At 38.5% G+C, this 27,702-nt stretch overlaps 1 protein-coding gene across 2 annotated transcripts in view; it reads left to right on the top strand.

Moving 5' to 3' along the window:
* Window positions 1–27,702, top strand: part of faf (ubiquitin carboxyl-terminal hydrolase-like faf) — a 299,786-nt gene that overhangs the window by 245,330 nt on the left and 26,754 nt on the right. For both annotated transcript variants that reach the window (XM_067158104.2, XM_067158103.2), the window contains exons 37-41: window positions 737–864; window positions 11,357–11,523; window positions 13,947–14,108; window positions 25,975–26,075; window positions 27,143–27,372. In XM_067158104.2, coding sequence (XP_067014205.2) covers window positions 737–864; window positions 11,357–11,523; window positions 13,947–14,108; window positions 25,975–26,075; window positions 27,143–27,372 — 788 coding nt within the window. The remainder of the gene's footprint in view (window positions 1–736; window positions 865–11,356; window positions 11,524–13,946; window positions 14,109–25,974; window positions 26,076–27,142; window positions 27,373–27,702) is intronic.

Raw genomic sequence — 27,702 nt, 5'->3', positions numbered from 1 at the left:
ATGGAAAGTTCAAGGAAGGACGAGGACGTGTGGAAAATCAGCAACATGATCGCCGTCTTTGGACCAGTATTACAAAAACATTTGTGCGGTTAAAGACATTATTGACAATGATCGATGGCCGACAGTATCAGAAATTGCAGAACAAGTCAGAATCAGTTATGAGAGCTGTCAACCAATCATCACAAAGTGTCTTCCGGATAGGTCCCTCGCCTTTTGACCAAAAATCTGAAGTCGAGACGTTTGGAGGTCTGTCAGACACTTACAGCAAGGTTTGCGAAAGAAGGTGATGCATTTTTTAGTTGGATCATCACCGGCGATGGAACATGGGTCCACCACTACACTCCCGAATCCAAACAAGCCAGTAAGGAGTGGTGGAGGAAAGGGGAGCCAGCACCAGTGAAAGCCAAGACTCGTGTCAGGTTCCCTCACGAAAGAGGGGTGGGGGAAAGATCAAAGATTTACACAGATGCATTTCATGAACACAAGACAAACACAAGGAGAAGGATTGATACAAGTAATGGAAAGGGAACAAGTCATCCTCATACTAGCATTCAGAAAAACAACCTGTAGTAGTCAAGAGGAGTGGGAACCCTAAAAAAATTTTCAAATTTTTTTTTTTAGATTTCCATTAAAAGAAATAATAAGTTCCTGAGTAAATTGGGATACCATAGTTTAAATTCTTTGTTGTTGGTATATTACAGCGAATGTATTTTGATATCATTCACTTTCTTTACAGGTTCTGTGAATACCTTTTGAGCTGTCCAAGCACCGAAGTTCGGTCAGCATTCATGAAGATTATAGTGTTCCTAGCGCATTTTTCCCTGCAGGACGGGCCCTGCGCACCCCCTATGCTTGACGCTCCAAGTGAGTATGATGCTACATATTTCATTATTAAATCTCTCCATTATCTTTGAAGGTAGATGTTAAGCGAGAGGCCTGGAGAATTTCACATTACAATACAATCTCCATAATCCAGCTGTTCAGTAGTCCAGCACAACCATTAATCCAAGGTTTTCTTCTTTTGCCTGCATACTACACTGAAACATCAGGATTTGAGTTGTAGGTCATTGTAGTGCAACCTTTAACCCCAGAACCGGCAATGTTAAATTCTGTACCAGCAGCCATTTTGTGTGATATTTACCTACCAAGTGGATTTTTATTTTCCTCGTAATGTGAAGGATGATCCATGGCACTGTTGTATATTGTTGGAAAGGTGATAAACCACAGATTCAGGTGGTAACGTTAACTTTTCTGTGAGACTTCATATGAAAAGAAACTGCGACTTGAAAATGGTGGAATTATTATTTCATGAGCAATATTAAAGTTTTAACAACGTAAAATACTAGTTGAAACATGAAAAAACAAAATCTGAGATATACAAAATGATGCACATATATATACATAATGTGTGAGAGTTTCAGGTCTATGCAATAATATTTTTGATTGGTAAGAAAAAATATATTTTCCCAATTATGAGCCATGTTAGCCCCATAACCTATGCAGGTGCACAAACTTGTTACAATAAATGTTATTACAGCAGCTATGCTACATACAGTACAAGCTAACTAAAACAAAAAAATTGTAGACAGAAATAACAACAACAAAGGTGCACGTTTAACTCACCAGTACATATAATTACAGCCTCAAAATAAGAGCGGTAGCGATAACAAGTATAGCGCCATTAAAGGATGTTTTGGTTCGTAGACCAGCGAGTCGCTCATTTGTTTCCAAGGGAGCATATACAAGGAGATTGTTTCTAGATGAAAATGAGTAAGAAGAATATGTAAATTTCTAGGATCACAAGGCAAAATATGTCACACCATCTGTTAGCAGAATAGTGCTACTAAACAAAGAAATAAAAATGCGTCAAAGAATCGACTCTGTGCCACAGAAATGAGCAAACCGTCGATTCATCAGCGCTTGCCGGTTCTAGGGTTAAAACCATCCACTGCCTTCTTTGTCTCCATTCACAAGGATTAATGTAACAAGATTACTGTATGTTATGGTTTTTTCTGCAGCTGCATATTTAAGTCGAATGTGGATTTTTTTTAGTTATTGCCTTAAATATGATTGGTGTGTACATAACATACAGTTAAGGTGACAGATGTTTTTACATTTTTTAAAATATCTGAAGCCATCTGTTCAGTTTTGACTCAGTTAATTTATAACTGTTAGGTTCTTCAGTCTGTCAAATTAATTTGGAATAAATAAATTTAAAAACTGCCCAAGAAAAGAAACCATATGGTAAGGGATTTACCTGAAAAAGAAACGATTTAATCAATTTAATTAAAATGGTTCATGTACAGCATAATATTTTAATTCCTCTATAAATGTGTGTGAGAGAGAGTGTGTGTGTGTGAGTGTGTTTTAGCTTAATGTTATTCTACTAAAGTGTAAGGTAATATATCAGCAGAAAAGTAGGTAAATGTGGTTAAGTGGTTAAGGACTCCTCTTCTTAACAGCACGAAATACGTCCGACCGGATTTCGAATAACCTGACAGATGTCCCCTTTTTAACCTGATAAATGTCCTCTTTTTGGGGAGTTGTAAAAAAATGTATTTAAACTTCACGTGGTGTTTAGTTTTCAACTTGACCACCACATTTAAATAGACAGCACTTTTGTTTACAACTATTGTTTGCCTAAGTTTTCTTTCTAGCTCAGCATTGTTTAGAGGTTGTGTCTGTGTATAAATTGAGTTCTGAAAGTTTTATTAAGTATTATTTTGCTGTAAAAATGAGTGATTCTTTTGTATTCCAAGTCATAATACAAACACAGAGCAAATATTTTCATTGGTTAATTCACAATGGACCAAGGAGAGAAACAGGTTCACAGTTGAGACTGAAAGGTTTAGTGAGTTTGCAGTATGACTTTAAACATTTCAGTTGCATCCAGTTTTGCCACTATTTGTTGGAGAACAAAATACTGTTACGGATGATTTCATCTTCAGAAAAATGCAAATGGGACAGGAATAAAACCTAAACAATACAGTAAAACCTCCTTAATTCGAGTCGTTGGGACTAAAAATCGGACTTCGAATTAACCGCCAATTCGTAATTCAAAAGTGACAACCCTTGCCACGTTACAAAATATTCTAAGGTTCGTTACTCCATGCAGTTAACCTTCATTCACAGTTTGAACCTTTCAAATGCCATGAAAAAAACTATTTCCAAAATGTATCCAAGAAGGTGCATTTACAGTATTTAAATAATGCATTTGGATAACTCACTGATAAACATAACCTCATGCAACGAAAGGGAAAAAAAAAAAAAAGCACGAATCAAAGCTGAGGAGAAATCTATGCTGGCTCCCATGTGCAAGTGCTTCATTACTTGGATTACTGTACTGTATGCATCTTAGATGCCTTGTACTTACACAGAAATTATGATACCCTTAAAACATCGTGGCTAATCAAACTTTCCTATGACTCTATCCTTGTACGATTTTCCGCCTTGGCACTTCGTCTCGTACTTCAGAAATGTAAACACTTGCTGTGTCACTAAGTATTCTAAGACCCATTAATTCATGCAATCACCTCAATGCTCAGTTTGAACCTTTCAAATGCCATGGAAAAAACCATTTCCGAAAGGTATCCAACAAGGTGCATTTACAATGTTCAAATAATGCATTTGGATAAATCACTGACAAACAAAACCTCACGCAATTAAAGAAAAAAGTCACACAATTCAAAGACGAGGATAAATTATGCTGGATCCCCTGTTCAAATGCATTATTTTTGGATTACTGTACTGTTTGCATTTTTAGATGCCTCGTACTTGTACGGAAAGTGTCCGACGCCCTTGAGACAGTGTGGCTAATCGAACTTTCCTATGACAAGGGGATAAAGTTTCTCACTTCCGTGTGCATTGCAACACAGTACAATGAGCCCCACCCTTGTACGATTCTGCGGCTGGCACTTTCTCCTTTAAAACCATAGGACCGTTTGGGCTCGGCATTAAAAGAAAACAATGTAGTTTCATCGGCAATGACAATATTGTTCAGTGCCTATGAATTGATTATATGAGCCACGCTTTTTCGTCAACTGTCGGCATCGCCAGTGTTTTTCCGCACACTGCCTGCTGCGTGATATTACGGCATTCCTTAACCCTTTCCACCCTGAGATATTTTCTTTGAAATTTGAATTTTTTTTCTTACTTCAATGTACATAATTTTGAGCCTAGATTTCAGGAAAAATAGTTTTAAAAAAATTTTCTTCGCCGTTCTCACGGAAAACCACCCGCACGATCGTGGTACTTGGGTTTATTTGAGCACGTTTCTTCGCGGAATGACGCATGTTGAGAATATCAAATTCTGTAAGTGGATGATTTTATTTACAATGAATCAAATATATGAAGTAAAATGGGTTATAAAACATTAATATAGGACTTATATAGCCAGAATATTCTTTGAAAAGTAGTCTTCGGGTTCGATGCTTTATAATCTCCTATCTCTTCCTCGTTATCTCCCCTTACCCGAATATCACTTACTCCTAGCACATCCAAATGCATCCTCTTTGCTGACTCGGCCAGTTCTACTTTCTTTCTTCCATAAGCCCCATTAATATTGATAGCTCCCCATCGAATTCCATTTCGTTCGTCAAGTTGTTTCCAAGGAGTCCCTCGCGTGTCAAATGGGAGTGGGACTCCGATACTCCCATAGGTCCGAGGCTTGCCTAAAGTGTTCTGAGCTCGGTAAATTCATGAAGCAGGATGCTACCCTACTTGCACATAGTCCAAGTGAGAATCTCTCCTCTAATGGGTTATGGACCACCGGTGAATTGTATAGTCCTAGCCGCCTGAGCACAAGGAGGGCCACGACTCAGAATATGTCCGAAGATGCCCACTCCCATTCCATAGCAACTGGTATCCCGACTCTCAGGACCACTTACTAGGCCACTCAGCCGTTGCCCATGGTTCACGAACTAGGACGTGACTACAGTAATCCACAAACATGAACCACTCTTTTAATGGAAATCTAAAAATAAAAAATAAAAAAAAATGTTTAGGGTTCCCACTCCCCTTGACTACTACAGGTTGTTTTTCTGAATGCTAGTATGAGGATGACTTGTTCCCTTTCCATTACTTGTATCAATCCTTCTCCTTGTGTTTGTCCTGTATTCATGAAATGCATCTGTGTAAATCTTTGATCTTTCCCCCACCCCTCTTTCGTGGGGGAACCTGACACGAGTCTTGGCTTTCACTGGTGCTGCCTCCCCTTTCCTCCACCACTCCTTACTGGCTTGTTTGGATTCGGGAGTGTAGTGGTGGACCCATGTTCCATCGCCGGTGATGATCCAACTCAAAAATGGATCACCTTCTTTCGCAAACCTTGCTGTAAGTGTCTGACAGACCTCCAAACTTCTCGACTTCAGATTTTTGGTCAAAAGGCGAGGGACCTATCCGGAAGACACTTTGTGATGATTGGTTGACAGCTCTCATAACTGATTCTGACTTGTTCTGCAATTTCTGATACTGTCGGCCATCGATCATTGTCAATAATGTCTTTAACCGCACAAATGTTTTTGTAATACTGGTCCGAAGACTACGATCATGTTGCTGATTTTCCACACGTTCTCGTCCTTCCTTGAACTTTCCATGCCAGGAAAACACTCATCCTTGACAATGTTTGATCATCGAACTGTGCAGTCAATCTCTGGCAAATTTCCGCTGCTGTAACTCCTTCACGAGCAAGAAATTTTATAATTATGCTATGCACAATTGGGGGGGGGGGGGTGCACCTGTTGCTCTGACATCGTGAGCGTTACTGACGAAACGGCGGGAAATATCTAACAGCACGTTCTCCCCACTACTAACGGTCCCGCCTAAGCATAGCGGAAGCGCGGGGCCAGTCCTACCAACTGTTGATGTTCAGGAACAAAAATCCTGTCTATATTTCATCGACCTTCGTATAAATGTGGTGATTGTCCTTGTTTCTTCTTTCTGCTGTCTCTCTAATTACAATGACCTGTCTTATTTATCTCTGGTGGGTGTTCCTATCCTCCTCCCCAGCTGAATCAGACAATGTGCATCATTAGTGGTACAGTAAAGTCTACTCCTCTTTTCAGGTTACCCGTATTGAGGCATATCGAGCCTCCAAGAATAAGGAGATTTAATAATCTGATCCGATCAGTTGCAGGAATTAGGACTAGAATTGTGTCCGTGTATTCACCATGTGAGGGTGCAGACGAGGATGAAGTTGACAAGTTTTATGAAGCATTGAGTGACATCGTGGTCTGGGTCAAGAGCAAGGATAGAATACTGCTAATGGGCGATTTCAATGCGAGAGTTGGGAATAGTACTGAAGGATACGAAAGGTTGGTTGGTAAATATGGGGAAGATTTGGAAGCTAATGGGAATAGGAAGCGTTTGCTGGACTTCTGTGCTAGTATGTGTTTAGCTGTTAAGAATACATTCTTCAAGCATAAGGTTATTCACCGCTACACATGGGAGGCTAGGGGTACCAGATCCATAATAGACTATATCTTTTTGATGATTGATGTGTAGGTAAATTATTAGAGAGTGATTATCAGTAGAATCATTATCTCCTGTGTGTTCTTCCTTTTCATCAATATTGCCACCGTGATGAGAATCATCAGAATCATTGCCTACCTGTGAAGATACAGGTTCAGATACCCAATCATCATCACCACCACCACCACCATCTTCACTGTGTAAGTCCTCACAATCAGATGCATAGGTTAACCTCGCTATTTCCTCATCTGATATCCCTAAAATTCATATAAATACATGTATTTTATATTCACAAAAGTATACTAATGCTTAATTAGAGAAATCTTCCCAGAATACAAATGATCACTTTTGAGTTTAGAAACACACCATTACCTCATATTAAACCCTAACCCGCAACATCTTGCTAGTTTCAGATTGACAGTTTATTATAACCACTAGGTTCAAAAAGTAGCATTGTTAAGGATATGTATACCTTCTATGTTGATTGTAGGATGTTTTAAAAAGATTCACAACGAAATCAATATGTAAAAGATAATAAAAAGGGACATTTTAACTTGAGGCCGCATGGTATGTTTTGTTTACATAAGTTTAAACACACATGCTGCCTCCTTGTGCCCCACTATCGAAATAAAAACAACTGCAATACGAAGCGCGGAACCCGCACGATCATCGCAGCCCGGTGTGACGCAGGGAAACGGGCTAGCTTTCTTTTAATAAAATAAAAACCCAACCCGCACGATCGTGTGGCTCAGGGTGGAAAGGGCTAAAAGGTTGAATACAAAAGAATTCACATTTCATTCAACTTGGCAATTATGAAGCACACTGTAGACACAGCGAAGTGAGTGTAAGTGCAGAAAGCTACCCCTCCACGTTCCGGAACACGCATTCTATCATGACGTGGATAAATTTTGAATTTAAATTACTCTGTAACGTACAATTGTTTTAAAATGTAAAGGCAATTCCAAATTAGAAGTCTGAATTTTGGTAATGCGGCTGACATTGCACTTCCAATTACGAATTATCCATATTTCGAATTAAATAATTTAAATAACAAGCAAAACCGTATCTCATGTTTTCGGAAACAAGAGCTTCTTCGAATTAGGCGGGATTTTGAATTAACCGATTTCGAATTATCATGGTTCTACTGTAATGACAAAGGTGATAGGCCAATGGGTCTGTGATGAAAGTGAAGCCAATAAAAGTAATTCAAGTGCATTGATTCCATCAGTGTCCTCTTTATTTTTTTATGTTGGTGGTATGGCATCCCTAGTTAAGTGTAAGAGAGAGCCGTGCGGCCTAACTTCGCCACATGAAACAAGGCAAATAAATAAATGAATAAATGTTTCATTAATGAAAGAACATAATCAGATTCCATGAAGTCACACTCAAAAATATTTAGAAATTTATAAACATTTGTTTGTTTTAGTTTAAATCCTTAGAAACTTCAAATTTGAAACTTATCTTAATGAAGTCTTTGCTTATCTCTACTCTGTCATACAGTAGAATGCAAGTTGTAATGTCGGTTCTCTGTCATTGGCGGCGTAAGTTCAGCTGGCTAGTTAATCCATTAACTTTCCACCACGCCACACTTCTGTAGATGGAAGCATTCTAGTTTCTTCATATCACGGCGATACAGAGTCCAGGTTTCACAACCACAGAGCAGGGTGGAAATGGCAACTGCTCGATACACCATCAGTTTTGTCTGTAGTCTTAGATCTTTATTCAGGAAGACCCGATGTATAAGACGACCAAAAGCTCTATGGGCAGCACATATTCTGTTCTCCAGGTCCTTCTCCGTTGAGCAGTTGCTACGTAGAGGAAATGATCTACTTGTTCTGGAGGCATACTGGAGATAGAAATACTGAAATCTGGAAAGGCAGATCCAGGAGCTGGCTCTGCAAGTATCTTTATTTTAGAAATGTTGATGGTTAGGGCAGATCATTCATATGTCGTAATGAAACAGTTAACGGACATTTGAAGCTCGTCAGGTGTACGAGCTGGAGAAGTGTTGTCTGCATATTCCAGTTCAGTTACATGGCTGAGACTGGTAAGTCCTTTTGATTGGAGTCAAGCCATGTACCTGTGATATCATAACTGATAGACAGAAATTGAACTAAACCTATTTTCAACTTCAGTATATGTAATTTGAGATAAATACGAAGTATGAGGCAAAAATTTGAAGTATACAGGTATAATTTTATTTTTGTATTTTGTATACACTCAAATCCATAACTTAAGGGATCCTTGTGATCTACGATTTAAAAAAAAAAAAAAATGCATCATGGTGATAATGTGTGAACTAAAATGTGGCTGGACATATGAAAACATGTGACGTACGCTGCATACTCAGTACGAGACTGATGTGTGCCTGAAACAGTCCGTGTGTGCAGAGGTCTTGCGTTTGGCACACAGTATTAAGAGTTGTTGGGAAGCACAGTGAACACATTTGGATGACATTACACATACCTGAATGTGAGAAATCTGCTGTATAGGAAGGAAGTACCAATGAAATGTAAGGAGGTGATGGGTAAGATGTACTACTGCAGCGGAGACCTGGACACTGACAAAAAGGCAGGAGAGTAAAAATCCAGGCCAGTGAAATGAAAGTTTTAAGAAGTTTGATAGGAAAGACATGAAAGAGTAAGAAATGAGGTTGTCAGGAAGAAATTTGGAATGGAAAAGCTTTTGGACAGAATGGAGAGGCATAAACTAAAATGGTTCAAGAGGATGGAAGAGGGAAGGATGCAGAAGCAGACATTGGAGACACAGAAAAGAGGAGGGAGGGCAAGAGGGAGACCCAGACTAAGGTCGTTGAAAATTATGAAGAATAGTACGATCAGAAGAGACTTGGATGGGAACACATTTAAGGAGGAACAATGGTGGTTGGATGAGGAAGACGGAAAGGTGCTATAAAAATCCCAACCCGGCAGGAGCTGGACAAGGGAAATGGATGATGATACACCTCAGCGGATCAGCAGCAGATTAATGGCCGGCCGCAGTCATTGCTGGTTGGGCTGGGAGTTGAATGTCGCCCGTACTGTCATTTTACAGCTGTGGAGAAAATTCCAGGTGAGGGGATGAAACATTCGATGGCAGTACGAGCAAGGTCGATCACATGCTACAACCCAACGTCAGGATTTTTATCTTGACTTATTTGCCCGAAGACGTCCTACCAGCATAGCACCTGCACTGGTTAGACACCTTGCAGGAGCCTCCAAGACACCGGGCAAGTTGGCCGTGTGGTTGGGGCCGCACAGCCGTGAGCTTGCATCCGGGAGATAGCGGGTTTGAACCCCACTGTCGGCAGCCCTGAAGATGGTTTTCCGTGGTTTCCCATTTTCACACCAGGCAAATGCTGGAGCTGGACCTCAATTAAGGCCATGGTCGCTTCCTTCCCACTCCCAGCCCTATCCTGTCCCATCGTCGCCATAAGACCTATCTGTCTCATTGAGACGTAAAGCAAATTGGAAGAAAAAAGGAGCCTCCGAGTCACTTCCGTCAGACTGTGGATTGTCGACTTCGACAAATTGCTCTGCACACGTGGCAAAGCGTCGGCTTCATTCCCCTCGTACAAAGGCACTGTGTGCCTCATCGAATGTGGTGTCTCGCACTGTGATTGGGGCCAGGAGCAGTGAGGTAGTGTCCTGTTCATGGACGAGTCACAGTTTAGCCTGTCTATTCATCTGGTGCACCCCTGGGACATGTCACAACCCTGCCAGTATTGGGGAACGGGACTGAAATAGTGCCGGGTTTCTCATCTGAGGTGGCCTAATAGTAGGAGCATTTATAGCTCCTTGGGTTGTTTCCTAAGGATAATGAGATGGCTGCAGTCTATAGGGATTTCGTCCTGGAATGGTATGTGTGATTTTTTTGTGTTCTGTGTGGACTTGGGTTCCATCTGATGGAGAGCAAGTCGTGGTGGTGGTAATTATTGTTTTAAGAGGAAGTACAACTAGGCAACCATCCTCTGTATAACACTAATCAGAGAGAAAAAATTGAAGAGAACAGACACTTTGAAAATGAAGGTATCGGACAGAGAAAGACAAGGGCTACGAAGGGCGTGAAAAGGAAAGAATCCCTAGACCTTGTGTGCTCTAATACCATTGGGGTCGGGAAAGAACAAGAGTTGACCAAGGGAGGTCGTATAGGAGCATGGCACAAGTAAGTGGAAGCAATGCCAGGACACAGTTATGGGCCCCGTGTGGTCGCCAACCCACGCTCCCAAGTTTAGAGCTCCTTGGGCCGCTTTTTGTTGCCTCTTACAACAGGAAGGCAATACCATTGTTGTTGTCATTCTATCACTCCCTCCCACAGGGGGTGGTGGATCACAGGACGGGCTTGGTGGAAGAGAACCTGAAACACAAGACATCACACGTCTTGTGTGGCCAGCTCACTCCTCGAACTTAAATCTGATTTAACATGCTTGAGGGCACTAGGCCAGAGGATTGCATAATTCAGCCACCTCCAAAGGTCACTTATCCAGCAGTGGGATGAGTTATCCCAAGCCATGTTGGTCTGCCTGATTCTTGGTGTGGGGAGCTGCTGTGCAAGGTCATCACGTCCCGTCTTGATGTTCTGTTTACCACCAGCAGAGGAATATCACAGCTGGTCAGTGCCACCCGCTATCAATGTCCGATTTTCCTGTATACCTTGAATCAGTATCACTGTGTGTGGAGTAATATTGTTGCCAGGGCACCTTTTAGTGCACATATTGCTGTGCCCCATGTTTTTCCATTGATTTCTAATCTCTAATTAATTTATGGGCATGAGTGTATAAGCTTGGCTGATGTTGCATAACACAGGAGATTTACACTGTACTTCATTGAATGAGAAGAAAAATGAAGCAACAAGGAAAGTTGACATTATAGTATTGTAATGTTCTTTTTAGGCATCCTGCTGGACCCCCACGCTACGCTTAGTGATCACTTACTCCATGCTGTGCTACTGCTCCTCCATAAGGAAGTGTCAGACCATGGCCGACATTTGCCTCACTACTTCACTCTGTTTCACATGTATGCCTCGCTCGGCTTGCCGGAACGGACGCAGCTGCTTAAGGTTAGTAAGCTAAATTACATAAGAATTTTTGTTTGTCTCCCTTTATCCTATTAATGTGTCCCCTAATACTTGAAAACATTGGTATCTTTTGGAAGCTTACAAGTAATGAAAATGGAATAAAGGACTCTTGGTAGATATAAAATCCCATTCTGTTTGTCTTTCGCAGTGATATTGAAAATAATGAGGACTTTTCAACAGCTGAAATTAGCACCAGACAGATGCTTTGTGCACAGCTTTACTTTTATATTGACAGTTCACAGAACGATGGGCATTGCCGTACCTAAGTTGCCAGCACTCTGCTGCTGCAAGAACAGATGACTCAATACAATCACGGCACACAATCCTCATAAAATGTAATACCATACTCGGAAAAGCTAATGAATAACAAGTGAAAACAAATTCATAAAAACCTCAAAGATGCTGTAAGTACTTACTAACAGCATCCGACATTAAAACATAAGTACATTATTAAGAATAAAAGAAATAACAAATTACTCTCAGGTAATGGCTGACACAGGAAGGAGGTTATGGCCTACAAAGGGAACACTCGGCCAATCTGAGTCGGATTCTTGCTGCTTGTCATTCCCAAACTAGACTGAGGCATAGTATTTACTGACGAACAAACCAACACACGGATGTAAATAAAACCACAGCTATACTGAATTATTAAACCTATAAAAGAACTATAGGCTCTTTTACTGACTTATGCATGAGTCAATGCATTGTTTCACTTTGCATTGACTCACATTAGCGCTCATAGTGGTGTTTAAGTTTTAAGTTTCACTTAGCCCTTACAACTACATTCAGTGTGGACATTTAAAAGAAAATGAAACACCACCTGAGGGCATTGAACCAAGGAACACATTTATGTAAATAAGTTAATTTGGCTAAGATTTGAATCCAAAAGAAAACTAATAAACAAGCTATTTTAGGCTGTTTTTCCAGAACTGCATTTAGGCCAGAAGTGTGTTGGGTGTTTTTTGTTTGGTAGAGCTACTTAGGACTTGCAATTTGAAACCTTTCTGGGCCCTTTAGCCCTTCAACTTTTGACACAATTGAGGAAATTGTTTAATATTACATTTTTCATAGTATGGGGACCCCTACTTTGTCTGTTAAGAAATGTTTTCAACATTAAACATTGTCACCCATTGTTTACCTTTTCTTAAATCATTTCAGGGAAGTTGAAAATTTACCGAACATCTCCCTTGGTAAATTATTCCAAGCTCTTATTCCTCTTCCTAATTTGCCCTAATTTATCCTCTTGAATTCCAATTTTATCTTCATATTTTGTTCTGATTATTCTTGGTAATGCTCCCAGTAAGAGAGATCATGGACGAGTTCCCACTCGATGGCTGACCATCTCTCCACTGACAGGCAGATAGGGACATGCTGCTTAGTCAAGCAGCTCGTCTCCTTACTTCCAGATCCTCCCAGCGCAAAGTTTGCAACATCTTCGTAACGCTATTCTTTTGTCGGAAATCACAAATTCAAAAAAACCAAATCATGCTGCTTCCCTTTGGAGCTTTTGCAGTTCTCTTATCAAGTAATTCTGCTTCACCAAGAGGGTAGGCTTCAAGACTTGTAGAGAGACTGTGTTGGCAGATCTGCAGTCTCATTGTGGGGAGTGTGAGATAAGAAGGAATCCCAGTAAAGAGAAAAAACATGAAAAATAAACATTCACATGGTGAAAGACTACGAACACAGTTTAAACGCAGGAGAAAAACGGAGCAACAGCTCAGTATCCTGTAAGTAATGGAATGACCAATCAAATCATGCAAAGGAAGGTGGGAACATCAAGAGGAGTGCACACAGGATCAGTGTGGGAAGAGGAAGACAGAGAAAGAGGAGACTGGGACAAAAAACACGAAAGGAGAACGACAATCTTCACATCCTACAGTGATGGCCAAGTCGATGATTAAAATGGTTTTTCTTTCACTTTTCGCTTGCATAGATCATGATCGTTGAGGCCGGAAGTCTGTGTGGTCTGACACAGTGGTTAGCCTCTTCAAGTTATGCTGATGGAAGAAAGGGTCACCATCAGAATTTTGGCCCGCAGGGTAGGAGAGGTGATGGGGTGCAATTTCGAATCACTAGATTGCTTGTTAAAAGCCTGGCTTCAATTCCAGACCTTCCTGCAGTGTTCACATGAGTGAAAGCATATGACACTGTTCATAGTGATCTGTCCATTGGATGGAGATGTTAAGCCTTTGAGTAGACACCTTGGTGTTATTCGACAAGAGTAGGCTATGTGCCAACCCTGGGTTTTACCTCTTCCTATATCATCATAATCACCACTACCATCTCCAAACGCAGTCTCCCATGTGCGTCATGTATAAGTGCCTACTCCCCGCCTCTCCGGAGGCCACACAGCACCAATCAATCACTTATTTTAATTTGTGTAACACAGTACTTCTTTCTTTCAGCTGAACGTACCTGCCACATTCATGTTAGTGGCGCTAGACGAAGGACCGGGTCCTCCTATAAAGTACCAGTATCCAGAGCTCACCAAACTCCATCAAGTTGTGTCTCAGCTCATTCGCTGTTGTGACGTCAGCTCGAAATGTCAGTCCTCTCAGGCAGCACAGGTAAGCTGTAGTTCAACTGTAATTTTCAAGTAAATATTAGGGAAGAACAGAATCTGGAGGCAAACTAGTTGTGAAAAAATGTTGCTAGCAGCTGTTTGTACTAATGTCTTGACCAGCTGTATTGAGTACTTGAGGCATGGACAGACTAATAGCGAGGAGAAATGGATAGAATTTAACCTCTCTACTTATTTTGTATGTAACTGCTGTTGCTTACATCAAGAGGACGACGTTGTGTACAGCCTTCAGCTGCAGAACTAATGTTAACATGGCATCATATGGATCAGTTCTGTCATAAGAATGCATTTATACATCAACTTAAAAAGTGAATTATGTCTAGGCTTTAACAACATGCACTACTAGTGTTATTAACATACTAGTAGTAATACAACAATCAATCAATCAATCACTCATTCACTACTGATCTGCATTTAGGGCAGTTGCCCAGGTGGCAGATTCCCTATCTGTTGTTTTCCTAGCCTTTTCTTAAATGATTGCAAAGAAATTGAAAATTTATTGAACATCTCCCTTGGTAAGTTATATCAATTCCTTAATCCCCTTCCTGTAAACGAATATTTGCTGCAATTTGTCCTCTTGAATTCCAGCTTTATCTTCATATTGTGATCTTTCCTACTTTTAAACTTATTCGTCTACTGATGTCATTCCACGCCATCTCTCCACTGACAGCTCGGAACACACCACTTAAAAATTAAATCGAAGCATACTACAAAAAGAAATCCAAATTGAATTTGCAATTATATAACGTTCACTTAGCGGTAACTCAGGATTTAGCTCCATTAGAATGGCAGTCATTTTATCAACACATGGAATACAAACTAACGTACACACTTAGTAAGAAACAGGATACACTGAGTAAGAAAATGAATCAATTGAAAGAGACACAAATACGTCACAGTAAACAAAAGATTAAAGGACAAATTATAGGCCCATCGGACACTATTATTCCTACGGTAGTTAACTTGACCAAGGTAAAGTTTACGGAAGGAGAGAATGAGCTTCTTAAAAGGGGTCCAAAACACAATTGGCCTAATAAAGATAGAGAAATAGATATCATTAACACTGAAGCAGAAGCGAACATTTCAAAACTCCCATGCAATGTACAAAACGTAGTAAGATTGGAGTTAAAGAAGAAATTGCCCAGATTAGCTAAAGAGATTTATACCAATTTTGATCCTAAACCACAGATAACATTAAAAAACATGAAATCTAAAATTGAAGATAACAATATTATAGCTGACAAAGGGGGGGCAATCATTTTGATGGGTAAGGATATATATATTTTAAAAACTGAAGATTTTTTTATAATAACAAATACACAGTAGTGACTAAAGATCCATTAACAAAAGTACAACGCAACTTAAAGGTGTTACTTAAAAGATCCACATTTCTTTTTACCGAACAAGAACAACAAAAACTCGTCAATATGAATCCTAGGCTCCCAATGACTAGAGCTTTGCCCAAAATACATAAGAAAGATCTTCCGATTCGCCCGATAATCTATTGCCGAAATTCTCCCACATATAAGGTCTCCAAATACATTCATAATTTTTTGAAAAAAAACATTACTTTTAATAATAAGCAACCCTTAAGAAATTCCATTAACTTGTATGACATTTTGAATAAGTTTGGTATGCATCCAAATCAGACGATGTGCTCGTATGATTTAGTGAATATGTTCCCTGTTATTCCGACAGAAAAAACTGTTAATATTATACACGATAATATTTGTAAACACAGTAGTCTTAGTAAACTGGAAGTAGAAGAGTTCATTAGATTATTAAAATTCGTATTAGACAATAATTCTCTTTTAACAATAGAATTTATAAACAGAATGGATAAGCTATGGGTGACCCAATATCGGGCATCTATGCCGACATATTCATGGATTCAATTGAGCACAACGAAATAATAGCAAAAATTAAAGAAATTTATTTATATTTGAGATATGTAGATATATATTTGTAATTATAAACAAAGACGTCACTAATAGTCAAGAAGTTCTAGATAAGTGAAATGAAATCGAACCCAATTTGAAATTCACAAGAGAGGATGAAGTCGATAACTCATTGAATTTTCTACATGTAACAGTCACGCATAAGGATAACGCTCTTGATACAATACAATCATCTACAACTATAAAAAATTTCTCATTACACCCGAATTCACATAAACAGGCATCTTTTCACAGTCTAATATACAGAGCCCTTAGAATTCCTCTATCTCCCAAGAATTTCAAGACATAGTTGAGTTGTATTAGGAATCTTGCTAAACTGAATGGTTTCAAAATAGGAATGATCAATAGACTGATCAATAAAATGAAGTACAGGTTGTCCACGAATCTGATACCAGACAAAACCAAAAAGACTGAGTATGCTACTTTCAATTATAACAATCCAGCTATTCACCAGATTACTAACGTATTATAAAAAAAACATAATTTTAATATTGCTTTTAGAACTACTAATACTAACCAATCCATATTCTTTTATCATAAAAAAATTAATTATGACAAAAATCGTTATTTTGGATCGGGAATATACAGACTTGAATGTACACAGTGTAATTTTTCATATGTTGGACAAACTGGGAGAAGCTTTATGACAAGATACATGGAACATGTTAACGCAGAAAAGCATAGGGAAAACTCAGCGATAATTTTGCGTATGAGGGAGACTGGTCACCAATGTGAATCCATGGAGAAAGATCTAGCGATAATTAGAAATATAGAAAAAAAGAAGAATGTTGAACGAATTAGAAAGTTTATATATCTGTTTAGACCAGACGTATAACAAGGATCAGAATCTTAATGACATCACGGACATTAAAAGCACGTTACATGAATTAACCCCTAAATTATTAAATACGGATAGTTCAAACAAAGTTAGGATACCTAATACATTTCATTCTTCATACTCTAAAACTCCACCCATACCTACGGGTAATAGGCCTACTTCCAGAAAATTTGATAACTCCGCCCCTTCGTCAGCCTCGACACAGTTAACTCCACCCATCCTCTCCTCCCTCACTCCCCCATCCCTTCACTTCCGAGTTCACTACTGCCTCAGTAGCACAGATACAATATGAGACACAGAGCCAACAGAAAGGCGGTTACTAACACAACGGTAGATAACAAGTAACGACTTACAACAAACACGCAAGTCCTCATTTATTCTAAGCAACGTAATAAGGGTTCTCTCCTTGTGTTTACCTTTTTAAGACTTCCTTTCCTTCTTTTACAGTGAACATTATTCCAGAATCTACCAGCATCTCTCGACCAAGGTCTCTGACAATATTTCCTACCTGTACAAAGAGCCACTTCTTCTACGATAATCAACTGATGTTTCAGTTTCGCCTTTACGTATATCTACCTTTGAATGTTTTGATACCTACGTGCTTACGACTTCAACAGCAGCCTTGAACATGTTATATACATAAGTTTTTGTGCTTATGTTAATGCCTTCATATTGTTGGCAATGTACGCATTATCACATTCGGTGAAACCACATACAATTTTATTTGAACCATTTTAATTAGAACTACGTAATTTTATTGGAGGGAGTTTTAGCTGACAAGATAGTTTTAGTATGATCATTGACAGTGCTCCATTAACATGTTTTTATGAATGTATCAATATTCACATTATATGTACCAAATTTTAGTAATTAGCTAATCTTTTAGCTTCTATTGTAATATTATATGTACTTTTGAAAATTATATTTTAGGCTGAAGATGCCCTATATTAAGGGTGAAACATGTCCCGAATAAGTATTATTGCGTTTATGGAACCACTATAAGTGGAAATAAAGTATTAAATAGGAGGATTAATGAACACCTTTATTATTTTTTAACTGTAAATTTTCAATATGGACCAATAATGAGATTTATAACGTGTAATAAGCACACCACTTAGTCGAGCAGCTCGTCTCCTTTTCTCCCAAGTCTAACCAGCCCAAACTTTGCAGCATTTTTGTAACGCTACTCTTTTGTTGGAAATCGTCCAGAACAAATCGAGCTGCTTTTCTTTGGGTTTTTTCCAGTTCTTGAATCAAGTAATCCTAGTGAGGGTCCCATACACTGGAACCGACTCTAGTTGGGGTCTTACCAGAGACTTATATGCCCTCTTCTTTACATCCTTACTCTTTCTTTCTTTCTTTCTTTCTTTCTTTCTTTCTTTCTTTCTTTCTTTCTTTATTTCTTCTTCATCCATTCCCTTTTCCGAACTACACATGCCAAGTTTTACATCAGGGGATGTTGTCTCAGCCCATCCCAGTAAACACAGGAGTTAAGCAAGGATGTTTGCTGTCACCAATACTATTTCTGATGGTGCTGGATCTTATGATGAAGAAGGCAATGAATCGCCAAAGAGGAATTCAATGGGGACTGACAGGCAGGTTGGAGGACTTGGACTTTGCGGATGACTTGTTTGCTAGCCAACGGTTTTAAGGATATGGAAGCAAAGCTGAATGATTTAAAAATCGAAGCATCAGAGGTGGGATTAAAGATAAATGGAAAGAAAACCAAGGAGATGCGTTATAATAACCGAAACAAGGCACTATTATTTTTAGGAAACCAAGAGATCGAACAAGTCAACCAGTTTTGCTACCTGGGAAGTATAGTCACCACTGAGGGAGGAACTATGGAGGATATAGGAAATAGAATAAATAAGGCTAAAGGAGCATTTGCAATGCTGAGACCAATCTGGAAATCAAAGGAACTTAACACCTATACCAAACTACGCATCTTCAGTACAAATGTCAAGTCAGTACTGCTCTATGGGTGTGAAACATGAAAGACTAACAAACAACTGATTAGCAGACTTCAAACATTTGTGGACAGAAGTTTGAGGAATATCCTGAGGATATGGTGGCCACAAGTAATCTCCAATGAAGAACTGTGGAAATAAAAACAAAAAACCAAACACCCATTGATATTGACATGCGTCGTAGGAAATGGAAGTGGATCGGCCATACATTACGGTGAGATAAAGACAACATAGCAAGACAAGCCCTGGAATGGAAACCACAAGGTAGCAGGAGAAGAGGCAGACCAAGAAACACATGGAGGAGGAGTGTAATAGCAGAAGGGATGAAGAAAGGAGGGAAGACCTGGACAGAGATCAGGACGATGGCGCAGAACAGAGTCCGGTGGTAGAAGTTTATTGATGCCCTATGCTCCACTTAAGAGATACAGGAAATAAGTAAGTCATTCCCTTTTCCAGATTCTCTCTGGGTAGGTTAGTGTTCCAAGGCCCTCCACCTTACTCAATCTTTCCAACATTCCTCTTCTAGTACTTTATTGCTATCGACTCCTCTATTTGCAATACAGTCCACAACAGAGCTCCGTCTCATTCCAGGATGTCCCCTAGGCCTCTTTCCAGTCTCTGTATCCGTGAATGTTCTCTTTGATATTCTCTCTCCTGGCATTCCCATCATGTGTACAAATGCTTTGCTATAATATTCTCATCCTGAAGTTTACACACCCCCACGCTTCTCCTTATTTCCTCATTTCGTATTCTATCTCCTCTTTTCTTTCCCTGTATGCTTGTCAGGAACCTTATTTCAGCTGCTTGTATCTTACTTTGGTTCCGCTTAGTTAACGTCCAGGCTGCTGAAACATAGGTCAGTATAGGTTTATAATAGGATGAGTATAAAACCTTCTTGCACTTCATTGGCACATCTTTGATCCATACAATGTGTCTCTCACACTGGTAGATCCTTACTAAATACCCTCATAACCATCATATTTATGTGATTACCCCAATGAAGATCTTTCTGTATATTAACACCTAGGTACTTAACAATGATCCCCAAAAGGAACTTTTACCCCATCAACGCAGTAATTAAAACTGAGAGGACTTTTCCTATTTGTGAAACTCTCAATTTGACTTTTAACCCTGTTTATCATACCATTGCCTGCTGCCCATCTCGCAACATTATCGAGGTCATTTTGCAGTTGCGCACAATGGAGTATTGCATAGTCATGTGCATGCTGTATGTTGCTTACATTGTTTAGTTTGGATAAGCTTGTCTATAAAAGTACCATATTACTCACCTACAGGACTACTTCTCAAATTTTACTTCCAAAATTGGGGAAGGGTCACACAGATGTTAATATCCATTGTTATTGGGAGGGAGCAGGAGTGGTTCAGAATAAGCTATTTTATTTCATTGTTGCATAATATGAGGTTTAATTAAAATAAACTAACATCACTCGCAGCGGTAAGTTTCACAAAGACCGAAGATGTTATCATAATGTGGTGGATGTGTGTGGCCAGTAGAACAAGGAGAGCATGCAGCTTGAATACAAAATACTGTAGCTAACTGTAACATGAAAATCCTTGTTTTTAATACTGGTATATGTTCACAAAAATATTTAGGCCTAAGAAAGGGGAAAATAATACAGTGGAACCTCGATTTTCCATTCTTGGAGAGACCCTGGGGGAAAAGCGTACAATACACAACAGCAGAAAATCCAAGAACTAATTAAAACCATCAGCAATGAAGTATGTATAGTTGTAATCTTACAAAAATTCAGACCTAAATTACAAGAGTTAATAGTCTCAAAACTTTAAATTCAGTTTTACCACAGAAACTACGTCACTTTCTCGTGAAAACTTATTTCACGTCAGCAACTTTGATCCGCTAAGTTCATCGAAAAATATGCTACTAAATAACACCAAGTCAAGCAACAGTCAATCACAAGTAGTTTTTTAGTTCTCTAAATCAAATAAAATAAAACAGTCAAGGATGAAAGAATTCTGGGAGGAGAAGAAAAGGTGAACCGGAAAACCAGTTGATCCAAAGTAGACCAAAATCGGAAGAAGAGCACATGCGATACAAAAACGCCCGGAATGATGGCAAAATCACACTTTTTTTAATCTTCCTTATTTGGTCACTGGTATATGTAGTAAATTTTTGTACAGTAAGTCATGTACAACATAAATTACAATTAGGTCAGCTCGACTTTTAAAGACTGTTATTTCGTTCTCGAGAATATGGTATTCAGTACAAGTATAGATTCTCAAAGTTCTCAAATGCATTATATTCAGTTCAGCCCATCTTGAAAAACAATTGTCGAGGATTTAGTGTGGATGGGAACAAAATTTCTGGATGGTTGATGTGGAAAATTGTGTCTTCGAGGAACAGCTAATGCAGATGTATTAAAACATGATTCAATTAGGATTCTCACGGGATCGTGTAATTTGAACTAATAACCCGTCAAATGTTTCCGGGAACGGTTAATCGAGGTTCCACTGTGTTATAAGAATTAGGCCTACCTTTTTGTTGTTGGAATCACAAATTATCCTTATCCCTGTCTCCTGCTGTCATTGTTGCTCAAGTCTGGGTCTTTATTTTCTGTGGTTCTTTCCCTAGATCATCTTCAGAGCCATATAATGCACATATTATTCCAGTCTTTTTAATACTCTTTTCAATAATTTCAGAGGAGTGATCAGTCTCAAAACTTGCACAATCAAGTCGTAATTACATAGAAGCGAAGGCTGCTTGATTTTTCCAGCTTTTGTTGTCTCGTGCACGTTGTCCACCATCCAGTTCGTGTAAAACTTTCTCATATTTTTCTTAAAAGACCTGTTTATGGAGGCGTCTAATGGCTGCAAAACTGATGTAAGCCCTCCTGCAATAATCGCTGGATAGATTTTATTTAGTACCCTTTTTTTTTTTTACGCAATCAACTTAGTATATGAACATTAAAACAAGAATAATAGTTAACACCACCTTTCCAATACTTATCTTTCCTATATTTAGGAAATAAACATTACAACAGGCTTTGTAAGATGGGACATGTTTTGCTTATCAGTAGTAAGCATCATCAGCCGAAAATAAATCTTAGCCTAAAGTTAGGTCAGGGCCCTGAACCTAGTGTCCTTAACATATATGGCACCCTAAGAATCAACATTTATATTTATAAAATGAAAATAGGCTTAAAACTAGTGTGAAAAAACATGGAATGTTACAACATGGCTAAGAGAAAAAACACAATCGAGTTGAGACAGAGGATAAGAACAGAAAGTAGGCTATAATACAGAGCTGGTATTGAAATAATTAAAATCATTAGGATATCATTGTTACCAGTCAGTCAGTCAGAATGTTCAAACATAAAAACAAGCGTGAAAATATGAGTGTTCAACATGGCTGAGTTAGAAAAAACACGTAATCGTGTTGCCAGAGGTAAAAACATAAGGTACAACATAGATTTGGCAGTGTAGCATCAAACTCATGGCTGGCAGTCAGTTAATAAGAATGTTCATATATAACAAAACATATTGGTTATATTCTTTTAAGTGAAGAAATAATTAAATCCCACTCTTGTATAGATATGTGAGAACGGGCGAGAGAAATCATATGTTGTAGCAGACATGGAGTAGTAACACTTCAAACAGGATTTATCACGCCTGAAGCCGCTTCATTTTTGCTGGGAGTTCAAGACCAAAACGGGAAAAAAAAAAAAAAATAAGATGCCAAGTGCGTGAACTGAAATCTGAAAATGGAAAAAGGGAAAAGATGTACTGGGGCCTTGAAAATAGGGTGTTCAGAATGGGAGACTAAGATCGCTTACCTCTTATGTTGGATGAGCGTTGAGCGGAGACATTAGCCGTTCAAGGGGGTCTGTTAAATTCATGCCCATTGCTGCGTGTGTTGTATCTGTGTGCTTGTCTAGGCAAAGAGTAAGTTGGGACGGGAGGGGTAGGCGCAACAATGAGAGTGCTGGAAGCTGGCGGCGGAGCTGTATTATGGGGAGGGGGTAAGGTGGAATCTGTTATGACGACTGGAGGGGTATTTAAAGGTTTATGATTGAAGATTTTTGTGAAATTGTTATGATTTATATTAAGATTAGTGAGTAAATTGGGGACTTGTTCAATTAATGGGCTGTTGTTCTCAGGGACATCATTCAAATTATTATAATTATTATTAAAAATATTGATCCAAGAAAATGTGTGTGTTTTCCAATTCAGTCATTAAGCTGCTTTTATTTACATATTTTATAATGTGGAGGTCCTGTTCAATTGTAGAATAATTGTGGCCGGAATCCCTCATGTGGTTGCTCATGGCAGAGTACTGTTTATGCTTTAAGGCATTATAATGTTCCAAGTATCTAGTTCTAAAGCTGCGGCCAGTTTGTCCGATATAAAAAAATTCACACTGGGGGCATTTGAGTCTGTAAATACCAGAGTTTGAAAATTTGTCTTGAGAAGTATTTACCAAGTTGGAATTAAAGAATATATTCCGATTAGTGTTGCGAGTTCGGTAGGCAATTCTGATGTTATGCTTCTTAAATGGGTTAGTAATGCTGTGTATGGCGGGGTTAGTGAAGGTGAAAGTGGCAGTGTTTATTATTTTGGGCTTATCTGGAATTAAATTTGTAGTATTTTTTGATTTTATTTTACCAATAATCTTGTCGATCAGGTTAGGTTTATAGCCGTTAAGTTTTGCAAGTTCTTTTATATATTCAAACTCTTTTTTTCGGTTAGAAGGGGATAGTGGAATATTTAATGCTCGATGAACTAAACTGTAAAAAGTTGCTTGTTTATGAGATTGAGGGTGTAACGACTCATTCTTTATTGTCAAAGGAGCAGCGGAAGGCTTTCTGTAAATTTGGAAAATAAAATTATCACTGGCTTTGGTCAAGGTTAAGTCCAGGAAGTTTAAAGACCTGTTGACTTCGTCTTCCTTAGTGAACCTGATATTGTGGTCAAGGTCATTAAGGGTCTTTAAAATGTTATCACTATTATTGCGATGTGTGTCAATGATGGCAAATGTGTCATCGATGTATCTTAGCCAAAGCTGTAGACCATTGATTTTATTGATTATCTTGTTAGTCTCGAGGTGATCCATAAAAATGTTAGCAAGGATTCCAGATATCGGGTCGCCCATCGCTAGTCCCTTCTGTTGGTAAATTTTGTTATTGAATGTAAAGAAGTTATTGTTTACTACAAATTTTAGCAAGTTGATCAGTTCATCTATTTCACATTTGCTTATAGTGTTATGTTTCAAAAGGTTAGTTTCTATTAAACTAATGGTTTCTTTTACTGGTGTACTAGTATACATATTGGTGACATCATATGAAACCATGACGTGATTGTCATGTAAAGTTTATTACAAAAATCAACTGGATTTTTGACATAGGCTTCATTATTGAACTTCTAATGGCTATTTAAAAAATGGTGTAAAAATTTAGAAACCTTGTAGGTGGGACTATTTCGACAGTTTATAATAGGGCGCATTGGCACATCTTTTTTATGTATTTTTGGTAAGGCTTTAGCAGTAGGTAACCTGGGATTCATAATGGTGAGTTTTTGTTGTTAATGCTCTTGAAAGAGAAAAGATGAATTTTTCAGCAAGTTCTTTAAACCACGCTGGATTTTTAAAGTGGGATCCTTGTCAATTAGTTTGTAGTTATTGGCGGAAAAGAAATCTTCAGTTTTGCTAATATATTCATTTTTGTTCAATAATACAGTAGTAGAGCCTTTGTCGGCTTTTGTGACTATTACATTATTGTTCCTGATTTTGTTCTTTACTTCAATTATTTGCTTGTTAAGATTTAAAGAAGGATTTATTTCACTGGTTAGTCTCCCATTAGTCTCCCATTCTGAACACCCTATTTTCAAGGCCCCAGTACATCTTTTTCCTTTTTCCATTTTCAGATTTCAGTTCACGCACTTGGCATCTTTTTTTTTTTTCCCGTTTTGGTCTTGAACTCCCAGCAAAAATGAAGCGGCTTCAGGCGTGATAAATCCTGTTTGAAGTGTTACTACTCCATGTCTGCTACAACATATGATTTCTCTCGCCCGTTCTCACGTATCTATACAAGAGTGGGATTTAATTATTCTTTACTTAAAAGAATATAACCAATATGTTTTGTTATATATGAACATTCTTATTAACTGACTGCCAGCCATGAGTTTGATGCTACACTGCCAACTCTATGTTGTACCTTATGTTTTTACCTCTGGCAACACGATTACGTGTTTTTTCTAACTCAGCCATGATGAACACTCTTATATATTTTCACGCTTGTTTTTATATTTGAACATTCTGACTGACTGACTGGTAACAATGATATCCTAATGATTTTAATTATTTCACTACCAGCTCTGTATTATAGCCTACTTTCTGTTCTTATCCTCTGTCTCAACTCGATTGTGTTTTTTCTCTTAGCCATGTTGTAACATTCCATGTTTTTTCACACTAGTTTTAAGCCTATTTTCATTTTATAAATATAAATGTTGATTCTTAGGATGCCATATATGTTAAGGACACTAGGTTCAGGGCCCTGACCTAACTTTAGGCTAAGATTTATTTTCGGCTGATGATGCTTACTACTGATAAGCAAAACATGTCCCATCTTACAAAGCCTGTTGTAATGTTTATTTCCTAAATATAGGAAAGATAAGTATTGGAAAGGTGGTGTTAACTATTATTCTTGTTTTAATGTTCATATCTGATGTCCAATACGGTCTACAATGAGATTTATTATTTGTAATCAACTAAGTAGCCGCAAAAGCAGCCAGTACAGGCATCAATTTTTTTTAACGTGTAGCTCCTGAACGTCATTTCCATACAGGTTTTACGTAGTCTTTCATCAGATCGGCCTCTATCCACCCTTCGTGTACGCTGATGTGAATTCCTTTCGGAAAGTTTTTCGGCAGAGTTTTGCTTTAGAAAATACAGTATATCAGAGTTTCTCTGCAGTCACAGCTAGCATAACTGTATATTGTAGCTTCTCAGATCCGGAATCCATTTTCAGTGCCATATTCTGGCACTCTGGTGCCACTGAATGTCTGTAACAATTGAAATTCTGTTTATTAATATAATTGTGTTCTCTTCCACAGGGTGTCCATCCTCTACCAAATCCGTATGGTGACCCTCTGTGCCCTGACTACCTCATGCCTATCCAGCCCCAAGCAGCCGAGATTCTGCTTGGGCGGACGAGGTGAGTATATCATTATTCTTACTAGGGAAGTGATAAATGATAACTTTATGTTATCAAAACTTCCTGCTATCATAGTAATTACAGTATTTTGAACCAAAGTTTATAAGTGATAATTGGTGTCATTTTGGGCTTAGTCTTAAAAAGCAAAACATTCTGTTATGGAACGAGCTAAATAATCTTGCCCCAAGAAACAACAATCACCACCAAGATCTCTATTCTTTTCTTTAACATAAGAGAGTATATAGAAAAAAAATATTTTCTGTTGGTTGTGCATGCGTAAACTGCTATGTGAAATATTTCAACTTAGTACTTCAGTCTGTAAGATTCGGTCATCCAAGTTTCAGTATTGTGTGAATATCAAAAATTTATCATTAAGATATTGGGTTTGGAGATTCTTTCCTCCAGTTGAGAACTGGAGGTCACTGGATCACCACCTGTTAATGATTGTAATGATGAAAATTCAAAACACTTGACATACACAGAGTGAAATCAGGGTTTCTATCAATGAAATGAAATGGCGTATGGCTTTTAGTGCCAGGAGGTGTCCGAGGACTTAGGCTCGCCAGGCATACAATCCCATTTTATGATTTTTTACAATGTTATTGTTCTTCCTACTTTGTAGTTCTTTATTTGTGTCTTTCTCCAAATCACCAAAGCCATCACTTTCACCAATGACAATACCACAAGGTTTATAGAACTGTAGAATGTTTTCACTGTTTTCACTTCCTGCCTCAGAAACTTGATTATCATTGCAATTGCTTGATCCAAATACCAGCACATCTTCATACTCAGTGATCATCAACACTGGCACTGTTTGTGTACTCTTTCAAAGCAACAATGTACACAGTTTAAGCCATTTTCACAAAGTGCAAAAGATTTGTGGGTTTCAAAAAATCATAACTTCCTAACAAAGTGGTAAATTAAGAAACTACCAGCATTGCATGTGAATTTAGCCTGTTCTGTACTGCTGTTCAAAAATAGTAAAATAAGCCATATTTTTCAAACCTTGCTAAATAAAAGTGTTGAAAAATTCAGATTTAGTGATGAATTTAATTGTGCTGTTCCAGCTACATCAAGAAGATAATAGAGGATGCAACATTGTCAGAAGAGACTGTGAAGTTGCTCCAGTTCTGTTCGTGGGAGAATCCGCACTTCTCTCGCACTGTACTGAGCGAACTTTTGTGGCAGATCGCGTACGCCTACTGCCACGAGTTGCGCCACCACATGGACCTGCTCCTCAGCATGCTTCTCATGGAAGACTCCTGGCAAACTCATCGAATACATAATGCACTGAAGGGTATGTATTGCTATGATTAACAGATAAAACTGAACCTTTCTCTCTCGGTCTCAGACTAAAAACTTTAGAAGTCCTGTGGAAAACTAAATTATTTAGCTTTCATGAAGAGTAAAAGCATTTACTAAGGAACTTAATGTATTCAAATAATAGAATTTACTAGGAATTATTAATAAAAGCAACTGGGACATACGTGTGAATAAATGCATCATTGATTAAACATATGTTCACCATACCACCCAGTGCTGCTATTGTCTGGTTGGTAGGCATTCCAGTACTGCTGGTTTTAAATGCAACGATGTTGCTTACTCGGATATAACACTGTAGGCATGT

The sequence above is a fragment of the Anabrus simplex genome, chromosome 14 (genome assembly GCF_040414725.1).
Source record: "Anabrus simplex isolate iqAnaSimp1 chromosome 14, ASM4041472v1, whole genome shotgun sequence".
NCBI classification, from domain to species: Eukaryota; Metazoa; Arthropoda; class Insecta; order Orthoptera; family Tettigoniidae; genus Anabrus; species Anabrus simplex.
The sequence above is the reverse complement of the archived record's forward strand: the minus strand, read 5'-3'. Positions and strand labels throughout refer to the sequence as shown.